Raw genomic sequence first — 16458 nt, 5'->3', positions numbered from 1 at the left:
TGGGCATTTCCGAATGACCATAACAACATTTCAGATGCTGTGAATGAGATCGGTCCGCTGGTTAGTCAGAATTTGCCGTCCCATAGCGCAAAGTCACATGACTTTTTTGATGCGCTTGGAGGAATTTATTCGCAAAATGCATTTCCATCTCGCATTAACCCTTTTTCGTACAAGTCAAAAACCACCTCAAGCGAGCGTAAAAACTTTTTTGCGAATTAAGGCATTTTTATTCGAAATTCAGCGTTTCCCTCACTCGATTCTGATGCGATACTTATGATACTGCATAAAAGCAGGGTGATGGAAGCCCAGCTACGTCAAAAAAATGTGTAGTTTCTATTTTTACTAGGAACTGTAGGAGACACAAAGTTGATATTCCAACACAAATGAGAACCCAATTAAATCTCCTGGACTGTGAAAAAACAGCTGAAAACCAAATAATCTTCTTGGAGGATATATAAACAATGTGATCAAACAAATTTCAGAAGCTTTCTGCACATTTTACATGCGTCTCAAATCCTAATCGTAAACCTACAGTCTCAGGGAAAGTTAGCATCAGGGTAAGTTTAACTACCTAAGAAGCTTTGAAAAAAATATTGCAAACAGAGCTTTAAATATTAAAGACAAAAAGTAGGTTAAATAAGGTTGAGAATCTTTCTGAAGTACAGATATAGTGCAAGGACTAAAGCTTATGCTAATTTTGCAATGATGATGAAAGTGTGAGAGAAACAGAGAGAGCGAGATAGAGGGAACTCTCACACAGTGTCTGACAGAAACACATCATGTGATACACCGACCTGCTTGTCCTTCTTTTGTATTTTCATTTTTTCTTGATCTCTGTGTCTGCGTCTGGAATACAGAGATACAAGGAGTCATGAATATAGAAACTATGCAAAGCATAAACCAACTTTTAAAAAAAATAATTGTGAAAATAAAAGCATTTAGAGTGTGGTTCCATTCAGAATGCACAACAAATTTTAAAGGCAGTTCAAACTAATATCTAGACATCTTAGTCATTACAGTCTTGTGATCATTAAATAAAAAATTATGAATAAATACATAATAGAACAAAATTAGATTAAAAAGTGCATATTATGAATAAGGCTGCAGTAGACATTAATAATATTTAGAATATTTAAGAGAATTCTCATTCAACACTAGTTATACATAACTATACAAGGTCATTTTATATTTCATCACCACCCGTCACCAAGACATAACTTTATAACAACAAAAGTGTTTAATGTTCAAATGATTGACTTGCAGATTATGAGCACTTAAACTTCTCTCCACTTTTGCAACCCATTTTATTAACTTTAATTTTCTAATGGGTTTAATTGAAATCATTTGTACTAGTTTGAAACATTCACTAAAACCAAGGCCATTAGATACTAACTAACCGGTTCCTTAAGTTGCATTACTTAAAGTTAGTGTCAATCTACCTGTGGTGCACTGTCATTGAGTTAAAACTAAAAACATTAAAATCTTTATAAGTGACATAAATCTGTAATAACCACAGAATTACATCATACTAACTATCACATTGCTTGAGGTAAGACAGCTGTCAATCTATCTGTGATGCTCTTATATTAAAAAGAAAAATATAAAGTTGACACAAACACAACATTATTAGTGGCATAAATCCATATCACATAATTTTCACCATAAACTAGGTGAGACCCTTGATACGAACTAACCCATTGCTTGAGGTTAGAGAGGAGTCATTCTACTTGTCGTGCAATTTATAACATTTTTTTAATTGTATAAAAAGGAAAAGTATAACATTTTGACACGAATGCAACATCTATGGTGATATAACTCCATATTTACACATACATTTCAAAAGGTTTACATTATAAACCAAATGGGCCCCTTGATACTAACTAACCCATTCCTTGTCCTAAGACAGATGTCAATCTACCTGTGGTACACTATCATTGAATTAAAAACAAAAACATTAAGTTGTCACAGTAACGCAACATTATTTGTGATATAAATCTATAACAATCACATAATTACACCATAAACCAGGTGGGACCCCAAATACTAACTAACCTATTGCATGAAGACATGCGTCATGCGTTATTATTGTATCTTGTATAAAAAAAAAAAAATAAAAAATAAAAAAAAAAAGGCACACTAATGCAACATCATTGGTTGTATAAATCCACATGCAGATTTATAAATCCATACGAACACTTTCATTTCAAAAGGGTTACATTATAAACCAGGTGGGCCCATTGATACTAACTAACCCATTCCTGGAGTTAAGACAAGAGTCAATGCAACTGTGAGGCATTTTCATTGTATAAAAAAGAAAAAACATAAATTTGTTACAATAACGATTTCGTATTAATGACAAAAATTAATAAATAGCAGGTTAATTTCAACAGGGATATAGCACAAACCAGGAGTGGAAGTAAACCACATGAGTGCTAGAAGTTACATTGTTCCTAGTACTTGATAGCAGTCATGGGATGCTTTGTGCCTCAACAGATGCCAAACTTGCCTCATAAAACACTCTTATAAAAAGCCTAACATCGTGCCCCAGATACATTAGCCCCTGTAGGGCGCTAGCCAGCGTGCTAACTGTAATGTCACGGCAACGGTGCTCTATATTTCAGGCGTTACACGCGTGAAGAGCCGCTCAAACTCCGCGGAGGGACAGTCAAACGCGACCTCACCTACCTGGACACGCCGGCTCCGGACATCAGTTAGCGTAAAAACCTACGCGTTCCTCTCTCTGCATTTATTTCCAAGGACACTAAACGCCATGACAGTTTAGAAAAATGCATAAAAAAATTACAGGGGGTGGGAGTCGGGGAAGGGAAAAAAACTCAGAGCAATTTCTTTCATCCTAACGCACAAGAGCAGTTCATTCATGAGGAGATGCGAGAGTTTGACGCGTCCAAACGCCACCTACTCCATGCGCTTTTGCGCGCGACGCGTTAAAATTAAAAAGTTTAAAGATGTGCTTACCTAAAATGGCTACTGCGGCAGCCAAAATACAAACAGCTATTATTTGGTGAAGTTTAGCGCTGGCCGCCTGCAACAACAGCCTAACTTGCGTTTAGGCCCGTATTCTGCCGTTCGCCATTGGACGCGTCTGAGCGCAGCTGGGCCGCTGGAGGTTCCTATTGGCCAGCGAGCTGTCACGCAAGCGACGCTGCGCTATGCTTGTCTGAGAGACACATATCGCCAGCGACCATTGTGTACTTTTAGCCCGTTGTGTGGATGTGGATGTTTTTGCTGCAATTCAAGAGGGTTTTCTATTCCAATTCTTCCCTGATTACCGAAAGCACGCGCTGGATTCATTCGCGTTTGTCGCGTCGCGTCCGGAGTGCAAAAGCTACGCTGTGGGGTTTATGTTTCTTCTCGCCGCATCCACCAATCATGATGCTTTTTACTCCATCATTACGGCGCCTGTGAGAGAGGAAAAAAAATGTAACATTCCACGTCTTTGCTCATGTTTCATATCCCGGATGTGAGAATAGCAGGGGTTATAATAAAGCGTGTGGGTGAAGCTGCATATGTCCTTGTGATGTGTTGGGTTTCCTGAAGCTCTTTTGTGTAATGCGAAGTACAGAAATTCCGTAAATTGGGCGTACTTGTCTCGCTCTAACCAAAAAGTACCATGGTACTACTATTGTTTAGACATGGCACCATGGTCATTGGTCATAGACTTGTACTACATATACTTGGAGTACCATGCACAGTAAACAGCATGGTGCAAGACTATGGTTATCATAAGGTACTTTGTTTGAAATATACTATACGTCTAAAATAGCTTTGTAATAACACGTGAAACACTGTACAAAACCCTGGTAGTACGTACCATGGTACTTCTTGATACTTTTTTTGTAAGTGATGGTATTTTTTTGTTGTAAGGAATAACAAAAATGCCATTTTTTAAAGTTTGTGTTTTTTGTTTTTAAAGGAATTATAACTTGTCTCGAGCACATTAAATTGATCAAAAGTGACAGTAAAGACTTATAATCTTACAAAAGATTTCTGCTGTTTTGAACTTCCTATTCATCCTGAAAAACATGTAATATGGTTTCTACAAAAATATTAAGCATCATAACATTGATAATAATCAGAAATGTTTCTTGAGCAGCAAATCAGAATATTAGAATGATTTCTGAAGGATCGTGTGACACTGAAGACTGGAGTAATGATGCTGAAAATTCAGCTTTGCATCACAGGAATAAATTACAGTTTTAAATAGATTCAAATAGAAAACAGTTGTTTTAAATTCTAATAATGTTTCTTAATATTACTGCTTTTATTTTGATAAAATAATATGGTAAATAAAAGAGACATTTTTACATTTCTATAAAAACAAATCTTACCGGTGCAAATGTTCGAACAGTAGTGTATATCTGTTTGCACTTCTTGCATGTATTAGAACATTTGATCATTTTTACATGTCAAACACACACCAGTATTAAAAATCACTTGGAATTCCTTTTTTAAAATTAAGAGGATGTTGACTTAAAGTCTCATCTCTGCACTCGAATAAATTACATGCCAATCCAGTAGTTGATGAGCATTAAACCTACTGGCACAAACTGAGTGCTGTCTCACTATAATGTTATTAATCGCGATAAATCCCCATCATATATACATCAATATTGAACATTTATAATTCCAAAAGTTTGCAACTTTGCAAAACTTTCCAGAAGATGACAGAAAAGCTGAATTTGGCATCTTTTGCTAAATGTTTTTGGCAGTTGTTTTGGCTTGTAATCTGCGGCTGAGTTCCATGTGGTCTGCTGAGCCAAACAACCTTATTTATACAACTCCGCCAAGAGCATTGTAGATAAACTCTGCTGAAATGACTCTGGGACTTTGAGGAGCACACTGTAAAGAGACCTTCAACTCTCAGCAATTGTTAATTCATAATTCAGTTTCTGAAAAAATTTTTTGGGCAATTCATGCAATTGACATTTTTATGCTCGGCAGATGCGTTCTTACTACAGAATGTGCATATCTCATGCCACAACTATTGCAAGGCAAGTAGCTCAAGACAGAAGCTATTTTTGTGATAAATGAAGTGCACTGGCTAAATGAGTAAACGTATTGGAAAGTGCAGAATGCACACACTGTGAATACTGTATCACAATCTTGACCTCTTTGCCTCTTTCTTGACTCATATTATCAGACTCCAAAAACATGTTTCTTTATTATGAGACTTTTTTTTACACAAATGAAAAATAAAAGATCAACTGAAAAAAAAGAATGTGAAGAAATTCACATGCTATTTTTAAAAAAACTGAAGGTAGCATACTGCATAAAGCACAGCATGCAATATAGTGAAGGACAATCCATCTGAAGCAACCTGGGGTTAAGTGTCTCGTACAAGGCTGCAGAAGTGATGCTCATGGCTCACAGAATCAAAACCTTGTGTTTTATCTCTAAAACATCACACTACCCCTATAAAGGAACCCTTCACTTTCACTGACACAAATGCACACATTAGAATAGATGTAGGTTTGTCAAGGACAAATATAGGGAATACCTCTGTTGAGGGGTTGTGTTCATTCGGCGCTGCAGTCAGAGGATGTTCCACCCCGTGTGTGTCTCACTTTCACTGCTTGAGGTTCCTCACAGCAGCTGATTTCCAACCCATCTGCTCCATCCCTGCACATATGGTAAACTGACTTGAAGAGATGAAAAGAAAGAAAGAAAGGAAGAACAATTAGGTACACTAAAAAAAAATGGTATAGAATAAATGTTTATACTCTTTCAAAATTATTCTTCAAGAATGGGCTAAAAACACATCTCTTCCATCTTTATTTGTCCCTCTAACTGTAGCACTCTCTATTCTAATTCTATTCTTAAAAAAAAAAGTGCCCCTTTTAGACTTTTAGCATTTAATAACTGCTTGTTTTCTTTAAAAAAGAAAAAACTAACACTGGCTTCTCTATTCTTTTTGTATTCTATCTATTTGTTTTCTTTTTATTTATTATACAATTAACAAAAAGCAAAAAAAAGGCCTCTAACACTAGCTTGCTCTATTCTTTTTCTATTCTATCTGTTTTTGCTACGTGTACTGCGTTAAGCTAACTGAGACTTGTTATAGCACTTGCATATCATTGCTCTTTTGTTGATTTTGATTGCTTCAATTGTCCTCATTTTTAAGTCGCTTTGGATAAAAGCGTCTGCTAAATGACCAAATGTACTCAGAATTTGCTAGTAAACCTCACAATTAATTACAAAGAAAGAAGTGAAAAGCAACACATGAAATTTCGAAGTAGAAATATTGAAATAGTAATCCATGCAGCAATGAATTTCAGGCATTTAAAAAAAAAAAAGTGATTTAAGGGTCTAAATAATTTTGGAGCCAAATGAAGCTCTTTTATATGCATATTTTTTCCAGTGGTAAAGAGGTTGAGAATGTGAAGGTAAGATGACATTCATGAAGGACATTATCAGGGCATCTGTTTAGGAGCACATAACAAATCCCTAAAGCTCCCTGCCTCTCCTTTTCTCCCCTTCTGCCCCTTCATTGGCTCTGAGCCCAGAGTGTTTCAAGCAGGAGTTCATTGCTTCAAGAATATTCAAACCATAAACACTCTTGCAGTTCATCTCAGCATACTACAGGTATAAACAACATTCTTTCCCCCTTTCTCTTTCTTTCTTTGTGTTCTCAAGCCTAAACCTTATATTTGACCTCTTTGAAACATCTGGAACCGGACACAGATGTGATAGTGATGTAAAACCAGCAGGGGGCAGATGAGGCATTGTTTTAGCAAGTAGAGTTCGTTGTCAAACTTTTACTCCGGTGAATACAGTATTTCTCAAGGCAGGTTTATTTTTGAAAGTCACTTTCTATAAACAATCCTTAAGGTCCTGACTGCTTAAAAAGCTGAATATTTCCACTGTTATTGTGTAGGGGAAAAATACACAGTTCATTGAACTCACATACACTTTTTGTGACATGCAAAACAGCATGATTTCACACATACTATCTAAAAGTACAAAAGCCATTTCCACAACATTTATGTATGAAATTATGTATAGTCATTATGCATAGTCAGCTTTCATCTAAATAAATAAATAGTTAGGTAAACAGTAAACAATAAATAAAAAAATGAATGAAAAAGCTAACTAAGGAAAATACAGTAACATACAGTACAGAAAACATCAAATCCTTGTTTTGGCTAAAATGAATTGTTGATAGTAATCCAATAGTAATTAGTTGACAGTAACAGAATTGCATACAATTTCAATGTACTTGTCAAAAGTTTGGGGTCTGTAAAATTTTCTTTTCTTTTCTTGTCAATAAATTTGCATTCAACAGTGTTGCATCAAAAGTGAAAGTAAAGAAAAGAATCTTGAAAAAATGTATCACAGTTCACATAAAGCACAATAATAGAAAACAGTGAAAACTATTAAGCAGCACAACTGTTTCCATAATCGATAATACGAAGAAATTTTTTTTCTGAAAATTCAGCTTTTCCATCACATAAAGGAATTACATTTGAAAATATATTAAAATAGAAAAAAGTTACATATTACTGTTTTTGTTTATTCACAACTTTACAATATTACTGTTTTTACTGTATTTTGAAACAAATGAATGCAGCCTTGGTGAGCAGAAGAGACATTCATAAACACAAAAAAATGACCCCAAAGTTTTGAACTATGGTGTAAAGCATTTGTGACAACTTGCCCCAATATAAATGTGACAACCTGATGTAAGAGAACCACCAAGAGTTCCACCAATCAGTTTCCCTTTTATCTAATATTACAACAATATGATCCTGAATTTTAATTTGGAGGACAGAATTCACAAAAATTACAACAAACTATTTGCCAGTATGCAGACCCCATTGCACCATAAAAAGGAATTATTCCTCTTTCAACACCAGACTGTGTTAGAAAATATGTGGAAAGCCGTATAGTTTAATTCAGACGAGCCATTGGGGGTCTTGGCCAAGCGTCCCACAAGCATATTCACAGGATATTTAATGGACTTGTACAGTTTGCACGGAAACAGTTCCAAGTTTTTCAGGCCATCCAAGCTGCCAAATGTGCCGAGCGGCCAAGAAAATATGGAAGAATTCTGAATTTACAGCTTTGATGTGTTTCCTGCCTGGTGTGACAGAGGAGAGAAATGACAAGGGAGTGTGTGTGAGACTCCAATGAACAAAAATGGGAGGAGAAAAGGAGAGAGAGTGAGAAAAGTTAAAGCGGACGAGGGAGCATTGTGAGACCGGCTCAGTACAGGATGAGAGAAGTAGGAGAAAGCTAGTCGCATTTAATGCATTCAGTCACTTCGTTTTTCGCTCTGTACAAGCAGCTTCTCAGAATTAGGTGTCATCTCTGGCTGCTGGAGAAACACACGCTATCAGGAGTCAACAGACATCTGCTGCTGCAACACACACACGCATACACACACACACACACACGCATGCACGCTACTGCAGAGATGAGCACAAATGTGCGTTTGCTTAGTTGTCAGACGTAACCCGGCTCTGGAATAGAAGAGCTCTGAAGCAGGTAGGATGAACTATTATAACTACAGATGTTTCTGCATGTGAAGTTTGAGCTGTCCTGCTTTATTTTCACTCTTCTTGCTGTTTTTCAACGGAAATGTGAACAATAATAGTGTTTTTAGGAGTAAGACAAAAAGTAGACTGCTAAAATGTCAGGATGTGTGTCTTTTTTTTTTGTTGTTGCATATTTATTAACATTTTTACTAGTACATAGCATGTGTTTGGGGCTGGACTCTTTGGCAAACCAATGGCATACCGAGGGAAACCTGTCTGTAAAACAATCATTTTGTGAACACATGGACCTTGTTTTCCCCCAAACAGACGTGTTTGTGTATCAGCGGTCATCTGTGGCGTTCGGACAGGGATGAGGTTCGCTGCGCAGGTTGGCTGAAAGAAAAACACCTCAGGCTATGAGTTGGACGCTCTTTTCTCTCAGTCTAGGGTTGTTGTTTATTTTTGCAGCTGCTGGCACGTGTTCTTGGAAAAATAGCAAGTAATAATAGATCTCTAAGCCATTGGGAGACAGAGAGACAGGGATGTATTCAGGTGATTAGTCTTCGGAAGTATACAAAATGAACAGATAGATAGATAGATAGATAGATAGATAGATAGATAGATAGATTTCAACTTCGCTGTGGATCGCCGGATCGGCTTTCACCGTGGACGAAGCGGAGTCTAGCCTGGGGTCGCCACATGTGGTTGCTGCAAGCCCACCGGACGCTAAAGCATGTTCCTGGTGTTATTATGAACTCGTTATCTGTGTCAGTGCCATGTCAGCAATCAAAAAACACCTGGGTCAAGGCTGTCAGGATCTCACATGCTGCCCTGCTTTTCTTTTTCGCTAAATTAACCCCAAACAGACGTGTTTGTGTATCAGCGGTCATCTGTGGCGTTCGGACAGGGATGAGGTTCGCTGCGCAGGTTGGCTGAAAGAAAAACACCTCAGGCTATGAGTTGGACGCTCTTTTCTCTCAGTCTAGGGTTGTTGTTTATTTTTGCAGCTGCTGGCACGTGTTCTTGGAAAAATAGCAAGTAATAATAGATCTCTAAGCCATTGGGAGACAGAGAGACAGGGATGTATTCAGGTGATTAGTCTTCGGAAGTATACAAAATGAACAGATAGATAGATAGATAGATAGATAGATAGATAGATAGATAGATAGATACATCTATTAATAATCTAATATGATTATTACTTAAACCTCAGTCTGTAACAAACAGAAATGCACCAAAGTTGAGTTGAATGCATTTTGGACATTAGATTTAGTCTCATGTTAACTCATAATGTCTCATGGCAATATTTTCAAAACATGTATTTTAACATTTATTCTGGTGCAGTGTCTTGCCTCATAGACTCCCATGGTAAGTGCATCACTGTAAACACGTTTTTGTTTGTTTTTAAGAACTGAGTGAAGAGTTGAAATTATTTTCTGTAGTAACTGACAGCACGAGATGCTGATGATAGGGCTTAACCTGCATTTAACCTGCAACACTGTTTTAAATTTATCTTCTGGGCAATGAACGAGGCCACGAGCGTTTCCATGAAGACAAATGATGTTTAATGGAGCTCTTTGTCATGCTTTAATGCAAACCAGTGGTTGTGGAAAAAACCCTCATACAGGTTCCACTGCCCTCGTAGAATGAGTTCACAGAGAGGCTCCTCGTGTTTTTCAATTTACACTCCTTCACAGTTCTGCTTTACTCATCCCTCCGTTCTCCTCTCTCTCTCGCTCTCGCTCTCTCTCTCCCTGATGCCCCTCTGTTGGAATCTGAAACTCAATTCCCCATTACAAGACTGGCCCAAACCGTGAGACTATGAAAATCGAGCCATCCCAAAATGCAGATTCTCCCTCTCTCTCTCAATCTCTTTTGCTTTCGTCTCCCTTCATTGGCTTTGTTTCCTTTTGAATGGATACAACACCCTTAGAAGGAATCTGGGAATCTAGAATTCCAATTAAAAACACCAGTTGCTTCATGTAAAGGCAAATACTTTGACAGCCATCAATGGCAGTGTTATACATGATTGTCATGTTAAATTAAGAAACCTGTCAAAGATTTGAAGACGTGCCAGCTAAGCTCATGCTATATATCAGAGTGTGGAAGGTTTGTAGTTGGTCACTTTAAATATGTAAATAATGCAAAAACAAGCTACATCCTTTTATTTCATACAAGCATTCATGGATAAATTGTTTTCAGATCAAGCGATACATGATACAATTTTTAAGAAATACTACTACTACTAATATGATATTTAATAAACTAAAAAATATTAACAAAATATTACATGATAATAATAATAATGATGGATATTAATTATATTTTTACTACTAATAAAATAAATGCATTAAATAAATTGTTTTCAGATCAAGCGATACATGATACAATTTTTAAGAAATACTACTACTACTAATATGATATTTAATAAACTAAAAAATATTAACAAAATATTACATGATAATAATAATAATGATGGATATTAATTATATTTTTACTACTAATAAAATAAATGCATTAATAAATATAAAATAATTATCATAAATCGTAAATGAGTATTATTATATTTAATAATTTAATTAATAATATATATTTATTAATACTATAATTATGATTAATTATTAATTATAAAATAATTATTGAAATAATTATATAATTACAAATAATTATATAAAATAATTATTTTAAATAACTTCTAATATTAACAATAAGTTAAAATAATAAATATTTATTAATTAATGTTTGCTCTTATAATAATGATGATATTAATAATAATTAATTATAAAATTATTGTTAAATATTTTTAACAAAATAAATATTAACACCTTAGTATCTTATTGTTACAATGATGGTTTAGCAGGTAACCATGGCATATTTGGTATTTTGTTTTATGTGACCCAAGCGCAATACTGAAAAAATATGAAATGAGTACATTGTTATGGTAAATGCATGACTATTTGACTTGTCTGTACTATGAACATTGAACTGCAAGACACAATGAACAAAAATCTAATTTTCTGCATTTGATTAGTAGCGTCTGTAAGAATGTGTGTTCTCAGAACAGCCATAACTGATTCTTCAACATCTGTGTGAGTTGGTGGGGCTTTCCCAAAAAAAAGATCGTCTCAGAACTCAAGTTGTCTTCGGGTGTCGCCCGTGAGAATCGAACACACCCGTTTAACCTAATTTGATTTTGAGCCCTCAACATAAACCTTCTAATTCATCAAATGCTTGGTAAATCCATTGCCTTCCTGTTCGGGAAACAGAAACTATACAAAGATTCCCATTTCATTACAGTACAAGACTCTTCCATCCTGTTTATACACGACCAAATGTGTAAATGCAATCATGTCTCACACTATCTACACTCATGCACAGAGACGACAGCTCCAAAAGTCAGCTGGTGGTCCACTTCAGATAATACACGACCAGCCACAAAAACACGAGTTACTATCTGTCTGAAACCTTTATCACTGACTCACCAGCTCAATCAGGAACACATGGGGCTAGTTCACCAAAAAAATATAAACATTTAGTTTATAATACTGAATACAATTCATAGATTTTAGAGGCTAAAGTGGGATGCACGATAGGCAATGAAAAAGAGAAATGTTGTGCATATCTCACTCCTCACATGCCATCAGGCGTGAGCCATTTTCATTTCTGTTACATCCATTAATGCCAAGCAGGAGAGGTGGAAGTTGAGACATTTTTCTTCATCAGATATGAAATGCAATTTCCAAATGTTTGTATTACATACAAAGGTACTGGAATGTGAGCAGATTGCATTATTAAAAGGTGTGGCATGGGTACATATAGAAAGAGACAAACAAGAAGAGAAACAGTGTTTTCATAACATCTAGTCATCGACTTCAGTGGTGGTACACCCTGCTGAGATACCCACATATCCAATACAATCTCATCCCCGATGAACTCACCCTTTTTTCACTCCATTTCTGCAATGCTTTATTCGTTTACACAAGAAAAACAAAAGGAGAGAAGTGTAGGAAGTGCAGAAAAAGGAGGGATTTGCACATCAAACACGCAGCCAAAAGTACAATCCGCTCTGGCTTGGGTCCACCTCGCTTTAAGTTCCTCCACCAGAGCGGAAAGCCCCACTTTGTAAAAACACACCGCCACAAGTAGATCCATCCGCAACAACGAAGGGATACTTATGAGGACTGTCAGAGAGGTCACAACATGATAGCAGCAGTCGAGGAGGTTTCAAAAGGTTCTTCGTTGGTACACTCTAAAAAAGAATCGAACACACCCGTTTAACCTAATTTGATTTTGAGCCCTCAACATAAACCTTCTAATTCATCAAATGCTTGGTAAATCCATTGCCTTCCTGTTCGGGAAACAGAAACTATACAAAGATTCCCATTTCATTACAGTACAAGACTCTTCCATCCTGTTTATACACGACCAAATGTGTAAATGCAATCATGTCTCACACTATCTACACTCATGCACAGAGACGACAGCTCCAAAAGTCAGCTGGTGGTCCACTTCAGATAATACACGACCAGCCACAAAAACACGAGTTACTATCTGTCTGAAACCTTTATCACTGACTCACCAGCTCAATCAGGAACACATGGGGCTAGTTCACCAAAAAAATATAAACATTTAGTTTATAATACTGAATACAATTCATAGATTTTAGAGGCTAAAGTGGGATGCACGATAGGCAATGAAAAAGAGAAATGTTGTGCATATCTCACTCCTCACATGCCATCAGGCGTGAGCCATTTTCATTTCTGTTACATCCATTAATGCCAAGCAGGAGAGGTGGAAGTTGAGACATTTTTCTTCATCAGATATGAAATGCAATTTCCAAATGTTTGTATTACATACAAAGGTACTGGAATGTGAGCAGATTGCATTATTAAAAGGTGTGGCATGGGTACATATAGAAAGAGACAAACAAGAAGAGAAACAGTGTTTTCATAACATCTAGTCATTGACTTCAGTGGTGGTACACCCTGCTGAGATACCCACATATCCAATACAATCTCATCCCCGATGAACTCACCCTTTTTTCACTCCATTTCTGCAATGCTTTATTCGTTTACACAAGAAAAACAAAAGGAGAGAAGTGTAGGAAGTGCAGAAAAAGGAGGGATTTGCACATCAAACACGCAGCCAAAAGTACAATCCGCTCTGGCTTGGGTCCACCTCGCTTTAAGTTCCTCCACCAGAGCGGAAAGCCCCACTTTGTAAAAACACACCGCCACAAGTAGATCCATCCGCAACAACGAAGGGATACTTATGAGGACTGTCAGAGAGGTCACAACATGATAGCAGCAGTCGAGGAGGTTTCAAAAGGTTCTTCGTTGGTACACTCTAAAAAATGCTGGGTTATATTTAATCCAGCATTTTTTAGAGTGTAAGGTCTTAGGTTTGACAAAGATGCTCTTGCTTGGCTCTGTACAAAACTACACATTTTCAAAATCCTGGTCGGGTTTAGTCATGTCTACCAGACACCAATCAGACACGTTAGTCATATATGGATGATAATCCAAAAATACAGCCCTGACAGATTTTCAACAAATAAACACACACAATGCCGCCTTGCTCAGAGCGATCATTATAGCCTGGCATGTAATTGTCTTGAAATTTGCTGAGTTGTTTTTTTTAATTTTTTTTGTAAGAAGCCAGCTTAATCTAACCTAAGCTGGTTTTAGGTTGAATTTAGCTTCAAATACAGCTGACAGCCTGACTTGACCAGGTTAGGAGACCAGCAAACCAGCTTAGGCTGATTTAAACAGTTTTTCAGCATTGAAAAATGGTGCTTTGACTTGTAGTTCTATTAATATGCTAAAACCATTCATAGATAAACGGTCAGATAAAGTGATACCAAATATATTATAACATTTTTTAAGTACTGTTTTACTGTGGTACAGTAATAATAATAATAAAATGTATGCATTCAAATATTAAATAAATAATAGTGCTGTCAAACTATTAATCGCATCCAAAATAAAAGTTTTTGTTTGCCTAATATATGTATGTGTGCTGTGTATATTTATTATGTATATATAAATACACACACATGCATGTATATATTTCAGAAAAATAGGTTGTTTATATATTAAATATATTTATAGACATGTAAATATTTTCAAAATATATACTTTATGTGTGTATATTTATATATACATAATAAATATATACAGAACACACACATATATTATGCAAACAAAAACGTTTATTTTGGATGTGATTAATCGCGATTAATCGTTTGACAGCACTCAATAATAATAATAATAATAATAATAATAATAAATACTATTACAGTAATAATGATAAAAAGTTATTTAAAGTTTAATTATTTAGAAAATGTATTCTTTTAGTTTAATAATAATAATAATAACAACACAAATATAAAAATAATCAAATAAAATAAAATAATTAAAAATACAATATACAATTTACAATAATTTTTTATAAAATTATTATTAGTAGTAAAATATTTTTACTTTATAATTCATTACTTTGTATTAATTATTAATTACTACAATTAATTAATTATTACTTTGACTGTTAGTGCCATCAGTATGCCAAATCTAGTCTTTAATATATAAATATATAAATTAATAAATTAGTCAACCTCACTCATTGTTACAAGTCTATTATTGCTCATACTGAAAGTAACCTTCAGTGCATACATTTCCATTAGCTTGGAATTTTGCACTTGCATTTTCTTCTGAAACTGTAATGAATTACTTTCAATTTAATTACATATAAAATCTGCAAGAAAATAATATTTGAGAGCTGTAAATTGTGACCTTAAAACCAAAGAGCAAGTCTGACTTTTTGAAAAATGACATGACTTGGAAGTGCATTAGGAACATCTCTGTAAACTATTACAGTGGAAAGAAAAAGAAGGATACTGAAAGAGAGAGAGAGAGAGAAACAAGTGCAGACAGAGAGCGAAGAGTAATTACACTTACACTGTTCATGGGCTGCTTTACTGACTGGCCTCTCACACACTTACACCCATATGGCACACACAAACAGGATGTACAGCCCCCTAAAGCTCTGGGATCTATTAAAACTCGACTCACATGCAGCCCAAGCAAAAAATAAATAAATAAAATACAAGAAGCCTTAATTGAACCTTTTGTTGGCATTTCCACTGTCTGCTTTGAAGACTCTCTCGCACTTTCAAGTGGCCACTGGTTCGCCGCCGAGATGCAAGTTAGTCATTTGGATTTGTTTACATGCGAAAAGCAGAGCTGAAGACATTCAGGGCTCTAACCACGCAATGCATTTCCTCTGTTAATCACATAATTCATGAGATCTGAAAGCACTCATGCTGTTCTGCATTTGAGGACAGTAATTTTTGTCTGCGAAGTGCATTTTGGTGTATCAAAACATGACAAAAACCAACTAAACAAAGTTGAAGATTTGTATTTTTGCTTGGGTGTTGTGGGTGGTTGTCAAGCTGTTGCAATGCAGTTGCTAGGGTGTTCAGGTAAGGTGGTTACTTACAGGCCTTTAAAAAATTGAAGTCTGAAGAAAAAGAAGAAAACAAACCGCAAACCTCTATTTAGCAAGATGCACATTTTGCACAAGCATTTTCACAAAAGTTTGGCAAAAATGTTATGGCACTAAAAATATTTAGTTGTATGAATATCTGAACAAGCAATATGTCTAAAGAAAGAACAAAGCCTCTGCTTAAAAAATGCATTCATGCATTCTATTTTATCAACTTGAAAGTGGATAAGTTTAATTAAAATAGCAAAATTTTGAACAAAAAGCTGAAAAAACACATGCAAGCAAACACCATTAAAGGTTAGTTCACCCAAAAATGAAAATTCTGTCATTAATTACTCACCCTCATGTCGTTTCAAACCCGTAAGACCTTCGTTCATCTTTGGGACACAAATTAAGATATTTTAGATGGAATCCGAGAGCTGTCTGACCCTGCATAGACAGCAACACAACTGAAATGTTC

The 16458-nt window shown here is 35.7% G+C and overlaps 2 protein-coding genes across 2 annotated transcripts in view; one reads left to right on the top strand and one right to left on the bottom strand.

Annotated features, from left to right (window-relative positions):
* LOC107666014 (chromodomain-helicase-DNA-binding protein 6-like) overlaps positions 1-2833 on the bottom strand; it is a 46349-nt gene extending 43516 nt beyond the window's left edge. The window contains exons 1-2 of the mRNA XM_016457104.1: positions 2686-2833; positions 795-846 (exon numbers count right to left, since the gene is read on the bottom strand). Coding sequence (XP_016312590.1) covers positions 795-846; positions 2686-2708 — 75 coding nt within the window. The 5' untranslated portion in view covers positions 2709-2833. The remainder of the gene's footprint in view (positions 1-794; positions 847-2685) is intronic.
* Positions 2834-8243: 5410 nt separating this feature from the next.
* Positions 8244-16458, top strand: part of LOC107666013 (protein FAM65C-like) — a 39301-nt gene continuing 31086 nt past the window's right edge. Inside the window, exon 1 of the mRNA XM_016457103.1 lies at positions 8244-8505. The gene's annotated coding sequence lies outside the window, so the exon portion shown is untranslated. The remainder of the gene's footprint in view (positions 8506-16458) is intronic.

This window comes from Sinocyclocheilus anshuiensis, unplaced genomic scaffold (genome assembly GCF_001515605.1).
Source record: "Sinocyclocheilus anshuiensis isolate Anshui unplaced genomic scaffold, SAMN03320099.WGS_v1.1 scaffold447, whole genome shotgun sequence".
In the NCBI taxonomy this organism is placed as follows: domain Eukaryota; kingdom Metazoa; phylum Chordata; class Actinopteri; order Cypriniformes; family Cyprinidae; genus Sinocyclocheilus; species Sinocyclocheilus anshuiensis.
This window is presented reverse-complemented; position numbering and strand designations above follow the sequence as displayed.